The 25803-nt window shown below is 39.8% G+C and overlaps 1 protein-coding gene across 2 annotated transcripts in view; it reads left to right on the forward strand.

Moving 5' to 3' along the window:
* The window catches only part of jak3 (Janus kinase 3 (a protein tyrosine kinase, leukocyte)), a 54377-nt gene extending 33504 nt beyond the window's left edge, over positions 1-20873 (forward strand). The window contains exons 11-24 of one of the 2 annotated variants that reach the window (XM_061883353.1): positions 1186-1310; positions 2324-2455; positions 2531-2618; positions 3845-3969; positions 4034-4163; positions 4243-4394; positions 4646-4796; positions 4912-5039; positions 6562-6751; positions 6889-7013; positions 14053-14225; positions 15245-15362; positions 15434-15547; positions 20610-20873. In XM_061883353.1, coding sequence (XP_061739337.1) covers positions 1186-1310; positions 2324-2455; positions 2531-2618; positions 3845-3969; positions 4034-4163; positions 4243-4394; positions 4646-4796; positions 4912-5039; positions 6562-6751; positions 6889-7013; positions 14053-14225; positions 15245-15362; positions 15434-15547; positions 20610-20729 — 1871 coding nt within the window. In that variant the 3' untranslated portion in view covers positions 20730-20873. Of the gene's footprint in view, positions 1-1185; positions 1311-2323; positions 2456-2530; positions 2619-3844; positions 3970-4033; positions 4164-4242; positions 4395-4645; positions 4797-4911; positions 5040-6561; positions 6752-6888; positions 7014-14052; positions 14226-15244; positions 15363-15433; positions 15548-20609 lie in introns of those variants that run through there. The other variant, XR_009803677.1, reaches the window with a different exon arrangement.
* The last annotated feature ends 4930 nt before the right edge of the window (positions 20874-25803 follow it).

Genomic DNA, 25803 nt, shown 5'->3' on the forward strand with positions numbered 1-25803 from the left:
CTTGCTACTGGTGGCCATGATTGTAAATAATGTTCAGATGTGAGGAGCTCCACAACCCCTGACGTCACGCGCATATCGTCTGCTACTTCCGGTAAAGGCAAGGCTTTTTTATCAGCACCAAAAGTTGCGAACTTTATCGTCGATGTTCTCTATTAAATCCTTTCAGCAAAAATATGGCAATATCGCGAAATGATCAAGTGTGACACATAGAATGGACCTGCTATCCCCGTTTGAATAAGAAAATTGCATTTCAGTAGGGGGCTTCACGGTGGAAGAGGGGTTAGTGTGTCTGCCTCACAATACGAAGGTCCTGCAGTCCTGAGATCAATCCCAGGCTCGGGAGCTTTCTGTGTGGAGTTTGCATGTTCTCCCCGTGAATGCGTGGGTTCCCACCGGGTACTCCGGCTTCCTCCCACCTCCAAAGACATGCACCTGGGGATAGGTTGATTGGCAACACTAAATTGGCCCTAGTGTGTGAATGTGAGTGTGAATGTTGTCTGTCTATCTGTGTTGGCCCTGCGATGAGATGGCGACTTGTCCAGGGTGTACCCCTCCTTCCGCCCGATTGTAGCTGAGATAGGCGCCAGCGCCCCCCGCAACCCCAAAAGGGAATAAGCGGTAGAAAATGGTTGGATGGATGGGCATTTCAGTAGGCCTTTAAGAGACTGTTCAATATAAAAGTGTTCACAAAGTACACAGAACAAGAATTATGATGAACATCTTGAACCCTTTTTTTTATTGAGACAAAGATTATTTATGTACTTAACATTTTTTTTTGTTACTATGGTATATTATTTATCTATTATTTATTTGTTCATTGTTCTGTTACAGAGAACAAGGACATTGGATAACATTGCTATTGTATGAAAAAGGGTAGGATTAAATCAGCTCTGCTTCTTCCTACTCCTTTCGGACGTGCTGTAATGAAACAACTGGAAATGTGTGATGCTTTACATTGCATCGTATGCATGTTCGAAATAAACTAAAACTGAACTGAACTGTTACATGTTAAAATTGTGGTAGTCTTGGGGGCCAAGCACTGATTAAAAATGTGAGATACAAGTGTTTTGAGTCAAGAGCTTGGTTATGGAACGGATTGAGTATGTAAATTGAGGTATCACTGTATGCTACATATCAAAAGCAGAAAAGAAAACTTGAGAACAAAGTTTCCAAATTCCTCCATAGAGTTTACGAACCTCATCGTCATACGCAACAGCATCTCTGTAGAGGCTCAAGGGTCCCAAACACCTGAGAGAAATTTTTTTTGTCATATCCAGTTCCACATGATCAAGTACGAAGACCTAAAATGGGTAAGTTATGAACTAGCATGTGCTACTAAAAGTAGAAAAGAATGAGGTTAGTGATCAAATGTTTTACTCTAATGTGAATTGTTCATGATCAAAACATATTTTGATAGTCATTCCTACATTAATTTTAATCTTAAAGTGTTGGCTTGTAATCTAATCTGTTGTAACAAAGTGGTCATAAAAGATCAAAAACTGACAACAACTGATTGACACATTGTGATAACCAACCAATACTGCATTGCATCAACAAGTTTATAAAAAGTTAAATACATAACACAAAATAAGAAAGCAACATGAACAGTAAATACATATTTAGGGATGCCCTCCGTGTTTAGTATGTATGAAAATATGTGAAAACCAACCCCAAATGGCATTTATTGCAAATATCAAGGCTTAAAAATGCAGAACTTATTAGCAAGCTAATAACAAATAGCCTACCACACATTGAACATAGACTATTCCTAAAAAAGTTTTTTTTAAAGTGGAATGTGTATATATATATATATATATATATGTGTATATATACTGTATATACATATATATATGTATATATACTGTATATATGTATATATGTATGTATATATACATTTGTATACATATATACATATATACAAATATATATATTTACATATATATACATTCTACTTTTGATATATTTTTTTTTTAGGAATAGTCTATGTTCAATGTGTGGTAGGCTATTTGTTATTAGTGCCACTGAGTGGGAAATCTTTAACAGTGGCAATGCTCCGCTGCATGACTGGGACCTTCAACAGGTATGCTTATGATACAGCACAATCAATACATACATATACATATACTGTATATACATACATACATATATATATATATATATATATATATATATATATATATATATATATATATATATATATATATATTTTATACATTATTTTCCCACATCAATGGTAATGACCTCTTTCACCAGTGCTCTTCTGCAGTAATAAAATAACGAAAAAATAATAATTTTCACAACAATTCCTTATTCCTCCTGTAAGGGTGAAAGCCTTGGACAGGGATCCTTTACTCGAGTTTTTAAAGGCTCCAAAACAGACATTCGTGACGGGGAGAAACATGTGACGGATGTTTTATTGAAAGAACTTCATGGTGTTCACAAGAACTGCTGGGAAGTGAGTTTAATCTCATCCAAATATTGCAACATGTTATTATTTTTTCATTATAAACTTGTATTTTATGTCACACAGTCATTTTTTGAAGCAGCCAGCATGATGAGTCAAATCTCTCACAAGCACCTGCTCTTGGTTTATGGCATCAGTGTCCATGGAACAAAAAGTAAGGCAGGTTTTTCTTTTGCACATGAGAACCCACATTTTTGAAGATTGTATGATATTAAAGGCCTACTGAAACCCACTACTACCTACCACCCAGTCTGATAGTTTATATATCAATGATGAAATATTAACATTGCAACACATGACAATATGGCCTTTTTTAGTTTACTAAATTACAATTTAAATTTCCCGCAGTTTCTTGTTGAAAACGTCGCTGAATGATGATTAGCGCAGCACCACTTCCGGCTAAAAGTCGTCTCTTTTCATCGCGCAATTACACAGTATTCTGGACATCTGTGTTGCGGAATCTTTTGCAATTTGTTCAATTAATAATGGGTATGTCAAAGTAGAAAGATGGAGGTGGAAAGCTTTAGCCTTTAGCCACACAAACACATGGTGTTTCTTGGTTTAAAATTCCCGGATGTGAAGCTTTACTAAGGATCAGAGCGGTCAAGCGAACATGGATCCCGACCACTTGTCAACCAGCAGGTTTTGGTGAGAAATTTGTGGTAAAAGGTCACCTCTAACCGGAGATCTGCGGAGCTTGCGCGGTCCATGCAGCTGCCGTGACTTCCCTCAGACACTGGCGTCAACACACCCCTCCGACTATCAGGTACTATTTAACTCACAAAAACACTAGCAACACAATAGAAAGATAAGGGATTTCCCAGAATTATCCTAGTAAATGTGTCTAAAAACATCTGAATCGCTCCCAATGCAATTGCCTTTTTTTTTTCTAGTCCTTTGCTATCAATATCCTCAGACACGAATCTTTCATCCTCACTCAAATTAATGGGGTGATTGTCGTTTTCTCCGTCCGAATAGCTCTTGCTGTTGGAGGCTCCCATTATAAACAATGTGAGGATGTGAGGAGCCCTCCCACCAGTGACATCATCGTTTGCTACTTCCGGTAAAGGCAAGGCTTTTTTATTAGCGACCAAAAGTTGCAAACTTTATCATGGATGTTCTCTAAATCCTTTCAGCAAAAATATGGCAATATCGCGAAATGATCAAGTATGACTCATAGAATGGACCTGGTATCCCCGTTTAAATAAGAACATCTCATTTCAGTAGGCCTTTAAGAAAGATGTTACATTAATGGTTAGCCTTGGGTTGGTCTGCTTTAGTCCTACACATCTGCAAAAATGCATGCATTCTTGTTCTGCAAGCTTCCCCTCAGATGACTCTCTGCTTACTCAAGAGTGCAAACTTCACTGCTCTTTCCAGACATAATGGTCCAAGAGTTTGTGAAGTATGGGGCCCTTGACCTTTACCTAAAGAGGGGGAGAGTCGTGTCTGTGAGCTGGAAACTTGATGTGGCCAAACAGCTTGCATGTGCTCTCAACTTCCTGGTGGGAAAATATTTTGCGATGTAGATCATGATGACAAATGTTTCTGAAAGAAACAATCTTTCAGGAAGAGAAGAACATTGTACATGGAAATATCTGTGCAAAAAACCTGCTACTGGCCAGAGAAGGAGACAGCAGCTCTCCTTTCATTAAGCTTAGCGACCCTGGTATCAGCGTTGCAATGATAAGCAGAGATGGTAAAGATGACACAATGTCAGCACATTCTAATTTTGCTATCAATGCATAGTTACACAAGCACGTTTTTGTGGTATTGAGTAATCCTGGACAGAATTCCCTGGGTGGCACCCGAGGTACTGGAGGCCCCAGACAACCTGACCCTGGAGTGTGATAAGTGGAGCTTTGGTGCCACTGTGTGGGAAATCTTTAACGGCGGCAATGCTCCGCTGCATGACTGGGACCTTCAACAGGTATGCTTATGATACAGCCCAATCAATAATTATAATGGTTGAGATGGCTCCAGCACCCCCTGCGACCCCAAAAGGGACAACCGGTAGAAAATATGGATGGATGGATGGCTGTAAAAAATTGATGAGCACAATTTTAAACAACATACACCGGGTGGCGCCAGAGCCCAGGACTAACAAAGTAGCTTTGCTTAAAGCAGATAACGGAACACACAAATTTCCACAATCTAAAAGCAAAAATGTACTTTCTGTAGAAGCAGCTGTTTTATAAGGACTTCCAGCAGCTGGCGCCGTCTCAATGGACAGAACTGGCTGAGCTGATCAGCCAGTGTATGAATTACAAAGCAGCCTTCAGACCTTCATGTCGCAGTCTCATCCGTGACCTCAACGGTCTCATCACGTCAGGTATTGATGCATAGTCTTAGTCTGTTGAAGTCAACCTACTTAACACACCTTGCCATCCCATGGCACAAATTTATGAACAACCCATAATGTGATGGTGTTTCCGGTTTCACGACAGACTATGTCATACTTCACGCCACTGAGCCTGTCAAATTGAGTCCGGTGTGTCAAACTTCTAGCTCATCCCTGCACAACCAGACATTATTTGAGGAGCGGCATCTACGTTTCATTTCAATACTGGGAAAGGTAGGCATGACTCCACTGTTTTTTTTCGGGAAAATGGAGGAAGAATAATTTAAGCAAGACAATGCTTTTTTTTTTTTAATTCTAACTTAAAATGTATCTTACAACAGCAATGTTATAAACTGGGTTTGTCACAATCTGATACGGATATCGGTCTGATATCAGTAAGTTACAAATATTGGCTTGCATCTAGAATCTCCGAAACAAGCAGTCCTGCAAAACTCCAGTAACAAGCGTATGCACATCGTTCAACTTACTTCATGAGTTTAACTTAAGATAAAATACCACGATTACCACTTCACTCAAATTAAAAGACTGCATAAATCCATTCCAGTTGGTTGGCGTTAAATAGGTCAGTATTTTGAATAGCGACCATAGTTCGCTGATTGAGTAATTTCACTTTATCAAGCCTTTTTTAGTAGGGGTGCCCAAAAAAAAAAAAAAAAATTTTTCGAATGAATTGCAATTATTTTTCTGTAACGATGCTTAATAGATTTTAAAAAATCTAAAATCTTGTTTCTTCCCTGTTCTGTCCAGCCACTCAAGAAAATCATGTTGTTGATAAAGAGGCCCATATCTGCTGTACAGATTTACTTTCGAAAAGAGAAGTGTTGGATAGTTCTCTTGTTGCCTTATTTGTATTTACTGTATCAAGTGTTTGGGTAGCATTTTATTAAACAAAGTTTTAAGTAATATAGAAATGTATTAGAGCTGTTCTTTATTCTAATGTAGTTAATCATAGAACTGGCACTCAATGTTATTAAAAAATAAATGATTTTTAATCGTGAAGTGATTTATATTTATATAGCGCTTTTCTCTAGTGACTCAAAGCGCTTTACATAGTGAAACCCATTACCTAAGTTACATTTAAACCAGTGTGGGTGGCACTGGGAGCAGGTGGGTAAAGTGTCTTGCCCAAGGACACAACGGCAGTGACTAGGATGGCGGAAGCGGGAATCGAACCCGCAACCCTCAAATTGCTGGAACGGCCGCTCTACCAACCGAGCTATGCCGCCGTGAATCAATTCTAAAACAAATCTTTACCCCCCAAAATTAAAATTGAATCGTGTGGTACCGAAATATTTGAAGCCCTGTTTTCTAACATTTATCAAAACAAATAAAATCTTTAGGTCATGTTCTGTTATTAATGTCGCAATAAGACAATACTCAAGGCTACAATATCGGTATCGTATCCAAAATGAAAAAGATGTATTGGGACACCTCTATAATAAATAGCACAGATAAAACCCAATTTGTGATTTATTACAAATGGAGGAGACACCTGTGCAAGCCGTAGCTGTCCTAACGACGAGTTTAGGTGTGGCTCGATAGATGCATATGACTAACATCCAATTTGTATAGTGGGCCATAACGCAAAACAGAGCTTTTCAGTTTGTGTCAGAAGTAATGTGCGACGTCATCTCATGTTTTTGAACATTATTCCAAAAACCGAACATGAAGTTATTGGTTTCATTTATTTCATAACCGGCATCTTATAAATCTGACTGTGACTGTGTTACACCAGGGAAACTTTGGGAGTGTTGAGCTGTGTCGTTACGACCCACTGGGAGATGACACAGGTGAGATGGTTGCTGTCAAGAAGCTGCAGCCCAATAAGCATTCAACCCTGGAAGACTTTCGCAAGGAGATCAGAACCCTAAGCATGTTGAACTGCGACTATGTGGTCAAGTACAGAGGGGTCTGCTACAGCACGGGTAATACAAATGTAGCAAGTTATTCAACACAGATTTCTTTGAATTGCTCAGTATTTTCTAGTCCTTTGCCAATACTGTAACCAAGTATAGCACTTATTTGCACCTTCAAAGTATAAGAGAGCAAAATATTTTCACAGGTCGGCTCGATATGAGCTTGGTAATGGAATACTTACCCCATGGAAGTCTTATTGGGTATCTACAAAACAACAGACCCAGCATCAACATCAGGAGGATGTTACTTTTCGCATCACAGATATGTAAGGTGAGAACCAAAAAAAGAGATGTGCATACCAAAAGAGCATTCGTCTTTGCAAGGAGTAATCAATATATTAGAAATAAATATTTTTATATACCGTAGATATAGCGAATGAAATGAAACTCAGTGTACTGGAGGAAAAATAGAGTTTCTTCTTTACAAAAATACTTCAGTAAAAGTAAAAAACATGTTGCATTAAAATTACTCCGAAAATTACAATTTAAAGACAGAGTTACTGAATCAAATGTAACGGAGCAAAAAATGTAACACGTTGCTACCCACCTTAAAGTATGCCTGACAGAAGGCACTTAAAAGTAAAGATCGGCTTTTCAAAATGCTAAATACTACTACATAATACTGATTAGTATTAATGTTTTTACATGGTAATTTCAACACCTCCACATATGGTAGTGAAAACTACAAATAGGATGCATGTCACAATCAAACAACTGGTGTTTAATAAGTACAATACTTTCTGTTACGAAAATTGGAGAGTGGATCCCAAGGATGCAGAGACGTAGTATGATATAGTTAAATTCTTCCTTTATTAGATGGAAGTGGAACGTAGCCAAAACAAAAAGCGATGGTGGAAATACAAAACACACCATGAATAAATAACTATTTCAAACAATCAACAATTGAACAGAAAACGCTAGACGAAACTAGGATAACTTACTTCAAAACACGAAGTAAAACAAAGAAACAAAATGTTAACTAAAGACGCTAGACAAGGCTAGGATATAAATAAGCAAACCTGAGAGGAGCACAAGACAGACTAGAAAGACTGTAAGTTTGTAGGAGGCCAAGACACATCCGATAGAACTTGCAGTGGAATACAAAGTTCCGGCACTGACAGGCCGTCAGCACCCAGACTAAATAGACCACCTAATCAGCTTTCAGGTGTGCACGATTGCCCAGCGTCAGCTGCACTCCAGACTGTGGGAGAGAGCGAGAGTAAAACATGATGTGCAAACAAACACAGAAAAACATGAAAAATTCAGTTTACCACAGTACCCCTCCCCTCAACGGACGCCACCTGGCGGCCTACCTGGCTTGTCTGGAAATCGAATATAAAAATCCTTAATCAAATCTTTATCTAAAATAAGAGACTTTGAAATCCATGACCGTTCCTCTGGACCGTACCCCTCCCAGTCTACTAGGTATTGGAAACCTCTACCTCTTCTTTTCACATCCAAGATGGTGTTAACTGTGAAAGCTGGGTGACCCTCGATCAACCTGGGTGGAGGGGGTGGTATCTCGGAAGGACTGAGCGGGCTGGATGAGACAGGCTTGATGCGGGAAACGTGAAACACTGGATGGCACTTGAGAGACCTTGGGAGGCGGAGCTTGACTGCAACACGGTTAATAATCTTGACAATTTGATATGGTCCAACGAACCTGGGAGCCAGTTTCCTAGAGTCGGTGGCAAGTGGTAAGTCCCGAGATGATAGCCAGACCTCCTGTCCCAGCTGGTAGTTTGGGGCTGGAGTGCGATGTCGGTTGGCTAAAAGTTGGTTCCTGGCTGATGTCTTCTGTAGTGCTGCCCTGGTGTTGCGCCAAGCCTGGTGAGCTCGACGCAGGTGTGCCGTAACGGATGGAACGTCGGCCTTAGACTGGTTAGAAGGAAAAAGAGGTGGTTGGAAACCGTAGGTGACGTGAAATGGCGACAAGCCTGTGGCAGAACTGATGAGGGAATTGTGAGCGTATTCAATCCATGGAAGAGTCTCAGACCAAGTTGAGGGTTGTTGATGACAGGTACACCGGATTGCCGCCTCCAGGTCTTGGTTGGTCCGTTCAGTCTGACCATTGCTCTGTGGGTGGTAGCCGCAGGATAGGCTAGGAGAGGCCCCCAGTGATTCACAGAAGGCCTTCCAGACGGCCGAGGAAAACTGTGGCCCTCTGTCAGATACCACATCAGAGGGGATGCCGTGCAGCCGGAAAGCATGAAGTACTAATAGTTGGGCTGTTTCGAGGGCTGAAGGTAGCTTGGGGAGACCCACAAAATGGGCCATCTTTGAGAACCGGTCCACAATGGTCAAAATGGTGTCGTTACCTTCAGAGGGAGGCAGTCCTGTGACAAAGTCCACAGCAATGTGAGACCATGGGCGGGAAGGGATGGGTAATGGATGTAATAGTCCTGCCGGGGCCTGGTGGGATGCTTTGTTCCGGGCGCAGATCCGACATGCTGCCACAAAAGCCTTAGTGTCCGCCAAAAATGGATGGCCACCAAAAGCGCTGGGAGAGGACGAAGCCAGTGCGACGAATACCTGGGTGGCAAGCAATCTTGGACCCATGTGCCCAATCCAGAACGCTGGGGCGGAGCCGAGGAACCACAAATAGTCGACCTTGTGGACAGCCCCGAGGTGATGTGTCCGACCTTAGGGCCTCTAGGACTTGCTGCTCGATGTTCCACTGAAGTCCCCCGATGATGTGTCTCTGTGGGATGATAGGTTGAGGTGAGGAGTTCTCAGATGACGAAGAGTATAGACGGGACAAGGCGTCAGGTTTCCCATTCTGAGAACCAGGTCGGAAAGTGATGACAAAATTAAAACGGTTCAGGAATAGTGACCACCTGGCTTGGCGTGGGTTCAGTCTTTGTGCGGTCCTTAAGTAGGCCAAGTTCTTGTGGTCCGTGTAGATCATGAATGGAAGCTCCGCCCCCTCCAGCCAGTGTCTTCACTCTTGAAGAGCCAGGATGACCGCCAGAAGCTCTCTGTTGCCAATGTCATAGTTCCTCTCAGCAGGGGATAGGCGACGAGAAAAGAAAGCACAGGGATGCACCTTCTGGTCGAGGACAGATTGCTGGGAGAGTACGGCCCCTACACCTGAATCAGAAGCTTCTACTTCAACAAAAAACTGGAGAGAACGGTCAGGGTAACAGAGAACGGGAGCCGAGGTAAACAATCCCTTTAACCTCAAGAACGCGGAATTGGCTTCGGGTGTCCACTCAAATGGAACCTTAGTAGACGTAAGCCTCGTAAGTGGCTCCGCGACGCGACTAATGTTTCGAATAAATCGCCGATAAAAATTTGAAAATCCTAAAAATCTCTGAAGATGCTTCCTGGACACCGGAATGGGCCAGTCAACAACTGCATTTATTTTAGCGGGATCAGGTTTGAGTCTACCCTCCTCAATGATAAACCCTAGGAAGGGAATGGAGGAAGAGTGGAACTCGCATTTTTCCGCTTTGACGAACAATTTATTCTCAAGTAATCTTTGAAGAACCAACCGCACCTGCTGCACATGTTCGTCAAAAGTAGATGAATGAATTAATATATCGTCCAGGTAAACGAAAAGAAACTGACCTGTCATGTCCCGAAAAATGTAATTAATAAGACCCTGAAACACGCCGGGAGCATTAGTGAGTCCAAAAGGCATGACAAGATACTCAAAATGTCCGAGTGGAGTGTTGAATGCGGTCTTCCATTCATCCCCCTCTCGGATGCGAACGAGATGGTAAGCGCTACGGAAATCAAGTTTAGTAAAAAATCTAGCAGTCTGTAAGGGAGTAAGGGCCGAATCAAGAAGTGGAAGAGGGTATTTATTCTTGATTGTAATTTGATTAAGGGCGCGGTAGTCAATGCACGGCCGTAGGGACTTATCCTTCTTTTCGACAAAGAAAAACCCCGCGGCAACAGGTGAGGTCGAAGGACGAATGAGACCCGCGGCAATAGACGTATTGATGTACTCCTCCAACGCTTTACGTTCAGTGTTCGATACTTGGTATAAGCGGGTTGATGGTAGCGCCGCACCGGCTAGCAAATCCATGCCACAATCGTATGGTCGGTTGGGGGGAAGTGAAAGTGCACTATCCTATCTAAACACCGCTCTCAAGTCATGATAGTTCTTAGGCACGTTTGTCAGGTCTATTTTCTCTATGATAGCGATAGGTGGCGGTGTGTGAGAACCTGTGGCAGAACGGAGGCAATGTGTGTGGCAAGTAACACTCCAATTAATAATAGCAGCACGAGACCAGTCTATGTGCGGATTGTGTTTCTGTAGCCAGGTTATTCCCAAAATGACGGGCGCGGACCGTGAAGGCACAATATAAAAAATAATTTTTTCACTATGATTACCAGACAAGTGCTAGTCGAGTGGGTGGGTCTGGTGGGTAATACTGGCTAACAGGCGCCCATCGAGAGAATACACCTCTTTGGGTTCATGCAATTTTATAACAGGAATCAAATGACGTTTCATAAATTCAAAGTCCAAAAAATTGTCATCTGCCCCAGAGTCAATAAGAGCAGAAATGTCTATTTGTTGGTTAGACCAATACAAAGTACCTTTTAGTTGCATTCTGCCTGCGGCCAATGGAGGAGAACGGCGACCTCTGGTGGACGTTTCATCGGGATTAATGAATGCCGAATTTCGTCCGCAAGCCCCATGAAGAAAGCGTCTAACAGCGCCGAAGGACCCCAGTCACAATCGGCGGCCAAAATTCGGAACTCGATCGCGTACTCCGCGACCCGTCGTGAACCCTGCTGCAGCCGGAAGAGGGATCTCGCTGCTTCTCTGCCTGGGAGCCGTTGTTGGAATATTTGTTTCAAAGTTTTGGAGAAGCTTGCGTATGAGGAAATGGTGGTGGTCTGACGGCTCCACTCAGCAGTAGCCCAGGTGCCCGCCTGGCCAGACAGGTGAGTGATGACAAAAGCAACTTAAACTCGCTCAGAAGTGAAAGCGGAAGAGTTAAGCTCAAAGTGTAGTACGCATTGTGTCAGGAAGTGTCTTACGTCATCCCCATCTCCGAAAAAACGTTCAGGACGGGATAGCCGCATATTGGTGGTTGTAGCGGGTGGCATGGGCTGAGCGGGTGCCGGGTCTTGTCTGGTGGTCGAAGTGGGAACGACGGCGGCTAGTAGTTCGTTCATTCGCTCCAACATGGCGTCTTGCCGCTCCGACAGACTCTGTAGGCCCCGGCCCAGGTGGTCTAGCTGGTCCCCCTGCTGACTGATGCGTTGGGCCTGGCCTTGAAAAGCCCTTTTCCAGGGGTCGGTCTCTGCGGGTTCCGGAACTTTTCTGTTACGAAAATTGGAGAGTGGATCCCAAGGATGCAGAGACGTAGTATGATATAGTTAAATTCTTCCTTTATTAAGGTGGAAGTGGAACGTAGCCAAAACAAAAAGCGATGGTGGAAATACAAAACACACCATGAATAAATAACTATATCAAACAATCAACAATTGAACAGAAAACGCTAGACGAAACTAGGATAACTTACTTCAAAACACGAAGTAAAACAAAGAAACAAAATGTTAACTAAAGACGCTAGACAAGGCTAGGATATAAATAAGCAAACCTGAGAGGAGCACAAGACAGACTAGAAAGACTGTAAGTTTGTAGGAGGCCAAGACACATGCGATAGAACTTGCAGTGGAATACAAAGTTCCGGCACTGACAGGCCGTCAGCACCCAGACTAAATAGACCACTTAATCAGCTTTCAGGTGTGCACGATTGCCCAGCGTCAGCTGCACTCCAGACTGTGGGCGAGAGCGAGAGTAAAACATGATGTGCAAACAAACACAGAAAAACATGAAAAATTCAGTTTACCACACTTACAGTACAAACACATTTTTTGGTATCAACAAGACAGGCGCATTCAGCTTAATGACAAAGACTAATTCCTGACACTGCAATACACCACAGACAAACTGAAATGTATGCATACTGGACATTGAGACCCAGAAGTGTAAGAAATCAAGATAAAACAACTGGAACAACAGTTCTCGTTATCAGCTCAGTGTTAAAGGGGAACTGCATTTTGGGGGGAATTTTGCCTATCGTTCACAATCATTATGAAAGACATGAAGACGAATGGATTTTTTATATTATGCTTTCAAACTTGTAGATAAAAGTAAATAAAAGTCCAATTACGGCGGAGCCAATGGGAGTGCCTCTATTTTGCCGATAAACTCCAATAACCATTTAAAAACAACAATACTCCGTTCCACTTTGTGATTTGAATATTAACCAATATTAGTGATATTGTTAATATAAGCGCTAACGCAGACAAACCATTTATAGTGGTGCTGTGATCAGGACCGTGTGTGTCTATATTTACATCATCGATTGGTCTACTGCTTCCAAGCTCCTTGTAAGTTTATTCCAGATCATAAATCATGCATTTCACCTGGACAGAAGAAGTCTGAGAAGGTATTACGACCAGTTTGTACACTTTGACAGCCATTTAGGACCCGGAAATGGCCAGAATGGCACAAAAAGACGACTCACTGGAGGTTTTTTAAGGGCTTTGTAGACAGAATTGCGCCGCTCCCATAGGCTCCGTAGTAAGCGAACTTTTGATCGTATTTATTTAATATTTACGATGCAAAAAAAAAACAACATCCATCGTTATACTTTCATAATGATTGTGAACAAAAGGAAAAATACAAAAAAAGGGCAGTTCCCCTCTAAATAACATGTTTTTAGATTTTATCATCAAACAAAATAATATTTAATACCAAATGAATACAGACAAAAATATCAAAAACGAGTACCGTTGATATCGACTCCCAAGTACCGGAATTTGTACTGTATTGGTTCATGCATACTTGCAAATGAGACTAAGAAGTGTAACAAGATATAACAACTGGAAAGCACAGTTCTCATTAACAGCTCAGTGTTAAATAACATTTGTTTTCATATTTTATTATTGGACAAAATATTTATTACCACATGAATGCAGACACAAATACCAAAAATTTGCACCGTTGACATTGATACCCAGGTACCGGAAATTTGTACAGTATCTGTCCAGATGTGAAAGGGACCCACCCATATGAGTGACCCATAAGAACTTTGGTCAGCATTATCATTTGAATTGAACTTTTTTGTGGGATTTTGCACATGCACTTCAGAGTGAGTGACCCATAAGAACTCCGGTCAGTATCATAGGTCGAATGTAAAACAAATATCTGTACATAAAGTATAATATACCCATCCTTGTTAACATAAAGCTCCAAATCCATGTATGTTTTTATTTTTAAAAACAGCATTCTGAAGGCAACTATGTTCACAATGAAGACAAGTTTGACACTTCTATTCCAGGGCATGGCATACCTGCAGACATTACGTTATGTGCACCGAGACCTGGCAGCCAGAAACATCCTTGTGGCAAGTGAGTCATTGGTGAAAATTGCTGACTTTGGACTGACCAAGATTGTTCCTTTGGACAAGGAGTACTACAGAGTCACACAGCCTAGAGTGAGCCCTGTCTTCTGGTAGGTTTGCACATATTTTAAAACATGCCATGTCAGCTAAAACTGAACGTACGTCATACAGTGGGGCAAAAAAGTATTAGGTCAGCCACCGATTGTGCAAGTTCTCCCACTTAAAATGATGACAGAGGTCTGTAATTTTCATCATAGGTACACTTCAACTGTGAGAGACAGAATGTGAAAAAAAATCCAGGAATACACATTTTAGGAATTTTGAAGAATTTATTTGTACATTATGGTGGAAAATAAGTATTTGGTCAACCATTCAAAGCTCTCACTGATGGAAAGAGGTTTTGGCTCAAAATCTCACGATACATGGCCCCATTCATTCTTTCCTTAACACGGATCAATCGTCCTGTCCCCTTAGCAGAAAAACAGCCACAAAGCATGATGTTTCCACCCCCATGCTTCACAGTAGGTATGGTGTTCTTGGGATGCAACTCAGTATTCTTTTTCCTCCAAACACGACAAGTTGAGTTTATACCAAAAAGTTCTATTTTGGTTTCATCTGACCACATGACATTTTCCCAATCCTCTGCTGTATCATCCATGTATCCATTTTGGTATAAACTCAACTCGTCGTGTTTGGAGAAAGAAGAATACTGAGTTGCATCCCAAGAACACCACACCTACTGTGAAACATGGGGGTGGAAACATCATGCTTTGGGGCTGTTTTTCTGCTAAGGGAACAGGACGATTGATCCGTGTTAAGGAAAGAAATAAAGGGGCCATGTATCGTGAGATTTTGAGCCAAAACCTCCTTCCATCAGTGAGAGCTTTGAATGACTGACCAAATACTTATTTTCCACCATAATTTACAAATACATTTTTTAAAATTCCTACAATGTGAATTCCTGGATTTTTTTTTATTACATTCTGTTTCTCACAGTTGAAGTGTACCTATGATGAAAATTACAGACCTCTGTCATCATTTTAAGTGGGAGAACTTGCACAATCGGTGGCTGACTAAATACATTTTTGCGCCCCTGTACTTGATTGTGCAAACGTCAATGTTGATGCAGGTATGCCCCAGAATCCATCAATGAGTCCAGATTCTCACAAAAGTCTGATGTCTGGAGTTTTGGAGTGGTTCTTCATGAGCTCTTTTCCTACTGCGATACAAACTCCACTCCCCAAAAAGTGAGGTTATCCAACTTTAATATTTTTTTAATATATAGATTCAAGCTGTTTAATATTCATTCACGTTTCAGCTGTGTATGCGGGAGCTTGGAAATAATGTGCACGGACCATCCATTTCAATGCATCTTCTAAATATCTTCAAGAATAACTGGAGGTTGCCTCTTCCTCCTAACTGCCCACCAAAGGTAAATACTGCTATTTGCTCAATAAATTGAATTTGAACCCTAATAATATTCACACTATGAATGGGTGATATGGCCTATAATCTATATTGCGATATATACCGCAGATTCTTGCGATAACAACAATATGCTATTTGGCATATAAATGATAATAGAAACTGAGGCTAGACAATTAATCACATTTTTATCTCTATTTTGGCCTCTCACAATCATAAAAATATTATAATCGTAAAAAACTATTAAAGGGTTGCGCAAGGTGCATTCAAATTCCTTAGCTTGTAACAGTGAAACGGATGAGTGAGCGTGTGAATGGGGGGGGGGGAAAAGAGCACATCTACTAAAAATTTCTGGATCTCACTTGCTACTTTTTATTTGTCACAACGTTAGTATGGCTAATCAATAATCACTAAACTCAACAGAAAAAGTAAAGCCATATGATTTCCGCATCAACATAACCGCGGACGGAGTCGCAAAATTGGCAAATAAAACGGAATCCGCTGTCATTTGCAGAATATTAGGTACGTTGACATAAATGTGAGTGAAATGCTGTCATTGTGAGGAGAAGGAACATTTGACTGGGAAAATAATATGTCCGGGACTACTCATTCATCCCCAAAACACTTAACAGCCCCGTCCTAAACAAAACAATGTGGAGACGGCCACTTGAAACAGCAATTAAACTAAATAACTAAAAACTTAATCAAACAGAATCAGACATACTTTATTAATCCCCGAGGGGAAATTAAAATTTTCAGCACATTCAAGATCAGACAAACATTACAGGGGGACAGAACAGGATCGCTGACGGGTCTGCCAACTTCCGGCGGCCCTTACAAAAAAGGTGAGATACAGGTAAACAAGTGGGGGGAATGGGAGGAAAAAATTAAAGATTAGAATAAATAAAATAAAACACAAATTGTCGATATAAAATCTGCGTAAAAACAGGACAGCAGTCGCAACTTGAGAGGATCTCTCTTTTTTTTTTTAACAGCTTCAAGTCATCTGTTTACCAGTCACGCTCACAACACACAATTACAGCGCTGTGCGAAACATCCGGTCTGACAGTTCTAACAAAAGTTTAAAAAAGGTACCTTACACAAGTGTGATGTAATTAAAGCACTTACCGAAACTTTTTTTTGAAATATTATGCTGTGACTGGTCAAAATTCTCTAAACCATTAAATGTGAGAATTTTTGCATTTAAATAACAAATATTTTCTCGAATGTTATTTATGACACAAAAAGCACACAGTATGGTGGTAAAGTAACAAAAAACGGAATTAAAAAAATGCTAACAAAAAATTGAATTGTATTGTATTTATGTTGCTATTGATATTTTAATCTATTGTTGTTACTATTTTCATTATCTTACTTGCTGTCTATTCGTTATTCTTTATATTCAGTTTTTATTTTAAAACATATTTATGAGTTTACAGATTAATGAATAATCGAGTTATTAATAGTGATTTCAAAATCAATCAAAATTCTATAATTGGGATTATTGTTTTTGCCTTAATCATCAAGCCATAATAGAACTATTTCACAGCAGGTTACAAAGACTACAAGTTTGGCATATTGCTTCATTGGCTTATTTTCTCAAAACTATTATTCTACTTACTAAATTACTGTTACTATCTGGTTATTTTCTGCTGCAACATTTTATTATCTACTCTACACTTCTGTTAAAATTGAATGTACTATTCTGTTGTTTGGATACTATGCATTAGTTTTGGGCAGTACTACGTATTTGGGTATCGAGCCAATACCAAGTAGTTAAAGAGGTAGTATTGGCAATACCAATGCTGATACTGATACTTCAAACTTTCAATCTTGAATTATTCAACTTTTGATCGGAATTAGAATAAAAAAACAAAAAAACAGAATGGCGCCGTAACAAAATCATTTAAATATTCAAATTATGTACTTTTATTACAGACAATACTTTTGCACTCGTACAAAATAACTTAACATGAGCAAAAACTACTATTAGCTCTGTTTAAATCATTAAGGGCCTTTACAGGGCTGTACACTTAGTTTTGCAAAAAATTAGTAGCACAGAAAACAATTTGTTGCACAGAAACATAGTATCATTATGAAATGTCTTAAATATCACAATTTCATTATTAACACTCAAACAAAGAACACATGCGTACTCGCACATATACACAAAATGCCATCATAAGGCCTACTATTACACTATTAAACACAGATAACTTCCCTAAACTGTGCTAGCACTGTTGCTAACACAAGTTTAGGGCTCAGCGATTTGGATTAAAACACATATCTAACCCATACATGGAAACATACATTAAGTTAACTAAATCTCCCCACTATGCTTTATTTCAAATTTTCACGACTGATGGGGATCCCAAATTCACAAAAACAGGTACCAACATGTAAGATAAGTAGGTTTTGCGTAATAAGATCCCAACTTAAAGGCCTACTGAAACAACTTTTTTACTTAAACGGGGATACCAGGTCCATTCTGTGTCATTCTTGATCATTTCACGATATTGCCATATTTTTGCTGAAAGGATTTAGAAGAGAACATTGACGATAAAGTTCGCAACTTTTGGTCGCTAATAAAAAAGCCTTGCCTTTACCGGAAGTAGCAGACGATGTGCGGGTGACATCACTGGTGTGAGGGCTCCTCACATCCTCACATTGTTTATAATCATGGCCACCAGCAGCAAGAGCTATTCGGACCGAGAATTTCCCCATTAATTTGAGCGAGGATGAAAGATTTGTGGATGAGGAAAGTTAGTGAGGCCCTTAACTGCTTATTGTGTTAATAGTATTTTAGTGAGATTAGATGAGTAAAGTCATACCTGAAAGTCGGATGGCTGCGGTGAACGCCAGTGTCTCAGAGAGAAGCAGATGAGGAGCCAACATCACAGCTGCCTTTTTGACAGCTACAGGAGAAGGTCCCATAATCCACTGAAGTCTCCGGTAAGAGCCGACAATTTTCCCATCCAAAAACGTATGTATTGACTGACGTAGAGAAACATGTTCGCTTGACCGCTCTGTGTTAAAGCTTCAAACCAAAAACAAAGAAACACCGGCTGTGTCTCGGGGCTAAAGACAGCTGCAATCCACCGCTTTCCACCAAAAGCATTCTTATTTATAGTCTCCATTATTAATTGAACAAATTGCAAAAGATTCAGCAACACAGATGTCCAACTTATTGTGTAATTATGCGATGAAAAGAGACAACATTTAGCCATAAGTGGTGCTGGGCTAAAATGTCCCCTCCAACCAAAAATCTGCGACGTTTTCAACAAGAAACTCCACGGGAAATGTAAAACTGTAATTTAGTAAACTAAACCGGTCATATTGGCATGTGTTGCAATGTTAAGATTTCATCATTGATATATAAACTATCAGACTGCGTGGTCGGTAGTAGTGGGTTTCAGTAGGCCTTTAAAGAGTTGTTTTAGAAAAAGAAAAAAGAAAAATCCTTAGAAATAACATGAGAAAAGTAAAATATAATCTCCAATCTCTTAAAAAAAACATTTAGCTATGCTCACTTTTTCAGCTAACAAAAGATCAAAATTTGAAATAGAGTGCTCTGGTTTAAGAGGACATGTTTAAACGTCAGCAGCAACCTCAAAATAATTGAACTTTAACAATAAACATAATAATGGGAAAGACACCCAAAGATTTTAGCCAGAAACACCAACCTGCCAGCTGCTTCATGATGCTGTGTGACAGGCTGTGTTCTGAAAATCAATGTAAAAAAGTTGTTAATCATAGTTGCTTGTTACTTTACCAAAAAAAGTCATTGAATTACTAACGGAATGACTCTTTAATAAATGTAATCAATTACTAGGAAGGTAATTATTACGCTACTTAAAAAAAACTTTAAATATCCGGCATAAAGTAGTTAAGATAAGTGTGATATTAGAGCAGTGTGTGTGTGCCTTTTAAAAGAATGTGCCAGTTGCCAAGTGACATGTGACATCAGTGAGTCCACTCAGTAGTCTTGTTTGAGCTGGTTTTGTTAGCCCAGCAGGCTAGCAACAGCAGTTTGTCGGTTCTGACGGCAGTTATTTTGAATCTTTCACCGGTTTGTCTTACCTCTACTTTATAAATAGATGGAATGTGTGTCAATAGCTGTATGTTCTTTTCAACAAACAGGATGGCAAGTTTGCCACTTCAATCATCGATTTGTTGTTCAATATTCCCTCCGTTCTAAATGTATATTGCATGTTCGAAATGAACTGAGTCTAATTAACCCTCGTAGTTATGAGCGAGCGGTGCAGTTTGTTTCAAGTTTTAAGGTGGTGAAACAAAACTTTTGTCTTTTACTGACCCGTTCCTCCAACTAAGACTTTGTTTATTTCAGTTTTAAGATGTGGGCAACTGTAGGAAGAAGGGACACACAGCTCTTGCACTGCACACAGTTATCAGTGACACTTCCGCGTCAATCACTTTCACAACCAGGGTAAATTTGGTTATGCTTATGGTTTCGGGTGATTTCAAACATGCTTTGCAGATCGGCGAACATTTTACCCTAGTTTGATCAACTTTGGATGGATCTATTTTGGGAGCATAATTCGATAAAAGGGTTAAAATCTGTATTTGCATTTGTGCTACTATTTGTGTTCCAAAACTCACACAACCTATTTTAGTCACAAATGTGACTAAAATGCTCACACTGTACAGTAAAGTCCACTAGTGTCCAGGGAATTATTGCCTGTGTTTGTAAAGAATAACAAAACAAGTTTGTGGAAATGAAAAATATGAATCTAATCATTGTAGTAGTGACCATATACTAAGATTGTACTCTGTATTCTTACTGTCAATATTTCTATCGATTCGGCCCACTCTCTTTGCATTAAGAGATGTAGCTTAGCGGTTAGCATGGCTTATAGTATCCTCCCACGTTGTGTAGTGTAGCATGTTTAGCTTGTCCTCGTCTTCCAGTGATGGTTATCACTGGAAGACTACTTATAAGAAGCTAATTTCATTGGTCGCCATGGAAGTGAGGAGTAGGGACTTTGAAACAGCTTTGTACTGTGGAGGGACGTTAGCGCTGTAACTAAGTGTTCTCACTGTCACACCAGGTTTGCAGTTTGATGAGTCAGTGCTGGGCTTACAACTTTGAGGAAAGGCCATGTTTCTCCTTCCTGGAAGATCAATTTGAAAGCATCATGCAAAAAGGGAGGGAAACCCTGACAAGTTAACTGTGACAGCATCTTCCACTGCTTAGCAACCTTAAAAAATGGCACATGAGGCCAAAGCAACAGGTTCAAATAATATGTTTTGTGTATTGGTGATTGTAATGAAAAAATGTTTTCCAAATAAAAAGTTTGTCATCTTGTAAGAAACTCTCTTGTCATTGAAGATACTTTTTGTGGATAATATAATAATATTACATGTTTTGTAAGTACTGTACAGTCGTGCTTTTAACTTAGTTGTGGACATGACCGCGATAAATTAATGTCCACGATGTAGGAATCATTAATTATAAATCAAATATTTTCAGAGCTAGAGAATAAAAAAAACCTGTTACCACATTTTTTGTTTTTCAACATTATGAGAGACCTCTAAACATGAAATAACACCCTTTAGTCACCTTTCCACTCTTTTAATTCATTATAGTAATGCTACCTGAGGCTGAGCCAAACAGTGCCCACGATACTGAACAGCGAGCTGAGTATTGATATTTTGAGTTTGTTTAGTCATTGTTAAGCTTAACAATGCTTAAATTGGACTAAAAATTTTTTTTAAAATATAAAAAATTTTTTGGGGAGGGACGCCGTGGTGCAGTGAGAGTGGCCGTGCGCAACCCGACTGTCCCGGGTTCAATCCCCACCTAGTACCAACCTCGCCACGTCTGTTGTGTCCTGAGCAAGACACTTCACCCTTGCTCCTGATGGGTGCTGGTTAGCGCCTTGGATGGCAGCTCCCTCCATCAGTGTGTGAATGTGTGTGTAAATTGGTAAATGTTGAAGTAGTGTCAAAGCGCTTTGAGCACCTTGAAGGTAGAGAAGCGCAATACAAGTCCAACCCATTTATCATTTATTTATTAAATGTTTTCAAAAAATCCAAAAATATTTTTGAACAATCTGCGCACTATGATCGCAGTATTTGAACGCCCCACTAAAAAATACCAGGAGCCCTTTTTGTAGGCTAAAATCTTAATATTTTTTTTTATAAACCTTTACAAACCCCGAGACAATATTTACAACACTATGTAACACAACCATGCAAGTACTTAAGAGGGGAACAGCACTTTTTTCCTGTGTGTTACAAATACTAATTGTAAAAAAAAAATAAAAAAAAAGCAAAAAGGCTGCTAACAATGCAGGTAATTGGGGATGCGGTTACGTTCTCTGGTTTTGACCCCGTGATGCTGAGCAAGGAAGGCGATGTGCAGGCAAGAAGACAGTTTAATTCGGGAAATTATTTAGTGCAGTGTAGAAGCGGACAGAAAACAAACACTTGTAGAGGTACAAAGGACAATAATCCCGCACCGGCAAGCAGCAAACAGGTGAAATTAAATACGCTAGATTAAATGGAAAAAATATGTGCTGGCAGGAAACAGAAAAGAAAGTGTAGATGCAGAAAAACAAGGGCTCCAACAGAAAGTACAACCAAAATAGGAGCCTCAGGAGAAGAAATTATACAAAATACAGTAAAATATCAAGATCAAAACTGTCATGTGGGATCATGACAGATATGATTTATTCTGCCTATAAAGCCCTCCAGCAACATTGTATATACTTGCTGTATGTTTGTAATGTAACAACAGGTACAATCATAATACTAGGGCTGCAACAACTGATCGATTAAATCGATTAGAAAAATAGTTGGCGATTAATTTCGTCAACGATCCGTTGGATGTATGCAATGCGCATGCGCTGAGATTTTTTTTTTTTTTAATTTCCCCTAAACCTTTATTTATAAACGGCAACATTTAAAAACGGATGAGAAACAATAATCAAAATAAGTACAAAAACAGTACAAAACAGCGCCTAGGCGGCGCTGAGCCAACGTCTCATGTGGTGGCAGTGAGCCAGCCAATGATGTGTCATGTGCAGCTCACGTGACCACGCAGTCCCCTTTCCCTGGAAACATTCGAAAAATGGCGGAAGAAAACAGTACGGATAGTTCAGCGGAGAAACATCTTGAGGTTATTGCTTCAATGGAGAAAAGTGTACGACCTAAGTTGTCCAAAGTGTCGGAACACTTTACTTTAAAGACTTCAAAGAAGACAGTTTCCTGCAAAACGTGCAGCATGGACGTCGCGTGGCATGGAAGGACAACATTGCTTCGGGAGCACCTGAAGCGGAGACATGTGGGAGCTATGGATGAAGGGAAGAACTCACGGTACGTAACTTTTTTAAGTCCATAGTCCGAGTATATTGATCCGTTGTGTCCGTCTTTGTGTGTTTTTAATCTTTTGTTAATGCGGAGATTTTTCTTTTAAGGAAGCGCAACAGCAACTGTTGTGTATTATTGTGTCCATCATGTCCTCATGTGTCATGTCTTTTAATTTTTTTTTACTATAATGTGCAATAATATTATATGTGTATATGTACTGTATATGCATGCATATATGCATGTGTGTGGATATATATACATATAAATATAGATACATCTTTTATTTTCTATCTTTTTTACTCTTTATATTACCAAATTGTATATGCACCTTAGGGCAGTGGTTCTCAAATGGGGGTACGCGTACCCCTGGGGGTACTTGAAGGTATGCCAAGGGGTACGTGAGATTTTTTTTAAATATTCTAAAAATAGCAGCAATTCAAAAATCCTTTATAAATATATGTATTGAATAATACTTCAACAAAATATGAATGTAAGTTCATAAACTGTGAAAAAAATGCAACAATCCAATATTCAGTGTTGACTGCTATATTATTTGTGGACATGTTCCATAAATATTGATGTTAAAGATTTCTTTTTTTTGTGAAGAAATGTTTAGAATTAAGTTGATGAATCCAGGTGGATCTCTATTACAATCCCAAAAGAGGGCACTTAAGTTGATGATTACTTCTATGTGTAAAAATCTTTATTTATAATTGAATCACTTGTTTATTTTTCAACAAGTTTTAGGTTATTTTTATCCCCAAAGAGGGCACTAAAGTTGATGATTACTTCTTTGTGTAAAAATCTTTATTTATAATTGAATCACTTGTTTATTTTTCAACAAGTTTCGGGTTATTTTTATAATTTTTTTTCCAAATAGTTAAAAAAAGACCACTAAAAATAAGCAATATTTTGCACTTTTATACAATTTAATAAATCAGAAACTGATGATATAGTGCTTTTTTTACTTTATATCTCTTTTTTTCAACCAAAAATCCTTTGCTCTGATTAGTGGGTACTTGAATTAAAAACATGTTCACAGGAGGTACATCACTGAAAAAAGGTTGAGAACCACTGCCTTAGGGGATCTGCTCCAATTTCGTTGTTTTTCTAACCCGTTCACTGCAATAATGACAATACAATTCTATTCTATCCTATTCTATTAACTTTCAGAGCGTTAGGAACTTTTTGGATAGTGCGGCGACTTCATTTTCTGTGTTGTTTTGAGTCGCAACAGGCATTCATAAGTTCAGCTTTTTTTGTGAGTGACCTTAATGTTATGACTTTGTTGCAACACGGTGTTGATAATGTGTCTCCGGCACATTTGACTCCGTTTGGAGAGAGAAAACGCACGTTTACCAATTTCGGAATAAACGTAACGGGAAGAAATATCTCAGGTTGGTTTCATAATGGATCAATGTAGTCGGGCCCAATAAAGCTATATAAATCTATTTAGACTTGAGTGACACTTTGGTATAACTAAACGTTATGAAGGTGCTGTAATATGTCATGCTATTATTCAGAGGTAGGCTAAAATTAATCCTTTATTATTTACAACAGAAACGTGTACTATATCTAATCCAGTTCTGATCTGATGCGTTACATGTCTGTGCTGTTATTGGTGTATTCTGCAACTCCAATGTCCATCCATCCATCCATCCATCCATCCATCATCTTCCGCTTATCCGAGGTCGGGTCGCGGGGGCAGCAGCCTAAGCAGGGAAGCCCAGACTTCCCTATCTCCAGCCACTTCGTCTAGCTCTTCCCGGGGTCACTCCCGGGGGATCCCGAGGCGTTCCCAGGCCAGCAGGTTAGACATAGTCTTCCCAACGTGTCCTGGGTCTTCCCCGTGGCCTCCTACCAGCTGGACGTGCCCTAAACACATCCCTAGGGAGGCGTTCGGGTGGCATCCTGACCAGATGCCCGAACCACCTCATCTGGCTCCTCTCCATTTATTTAATTTAGCTGTTTTTTTAATGTTGTGGCCTAGTTGTCTTTTACGTCAGAAATGATTAATTAAATCAACTGTGTATGTATTGAGTTACATGTAAATGATGCTACTATGTACGTTCATAATATGATTTCTCTCATTTCAGAAAGAAAGAAGCCAGCATTAGAGACTTGGTACAAAGGAAGGTGTGCACACCACGGCAAGCGGCTGCATTGACTGATGCTATCCTGAATATGTTGCTAACTGACATGAGGCCATTATCAATGGTGGAGGATAAAGGTTTTAGACAAATGATTCACGTCCTCAACCCTGGTTACACTTTTCCCTCGAGGAACCATTTTACCAAACTGATGAAGAGGAAGTACGAGCAGACATTCCATGCTGTGTAGATGGACATAAAAGCCACCCAGAGCAAAATTGCTCTCACCACTGACGTGTGGACAAGTTTAGCCACCTTGGCAATACATGCCGTTACATTGGAGACGAATGGAACATGAACTCAGTCTGCCTTACGACCACGCCACTAGAGGAAAGACATTCAGCATCTAACATTGCAGAACACTTGGAATAGCTAATAGCCAGGTTTGAAATTCCCCCAAGCAAAATATTGCTATTGTGCATGACAATGGTGCACTTTATAAAAAAATAACATTTTTGTAACACTTGCCTTGTTTTATTTGGCAAGTCGAAAGGACATGGTGCCAGTATGCTGTTTTTTTTAAATAAAGTATTGGAAAGGATAGAAATGTCCTTTGTCTCTTTTATGCGATTATTAATCGATTGATCGAAGTACAGATTAATCGATTCTCAAATTAATCATTAGTTGCAGCCCTACATGATACCTCGTAAAAGTTACAATATTTTGATAATTTTAAGCATTACTGGAACTTCTTTCCTGGGTGCATTGTTTTTACAGAGCGCATAGCAACACACGCTATTTCCGTCAATAAAAACTACCACTAATATTAACAGACTTGCTG

This window comes from Nerophis ophidion, linkage group LG22, assembly GCF_033978795.1.
Source record: "Nerophis ophidion isolate RoL-2023_Sa linkage group LG22, RoL_Noph_v1.0, whole genome shotgun sequence".
In the NCBI taxonomy this organism is placed as follows: domain Eukaryota; kingdom Metazoa; phylum Chordata; class Actinopteri; order Syngnathiformes; family Syngnathidae; genus Nerophis; species Nerophis ophidion.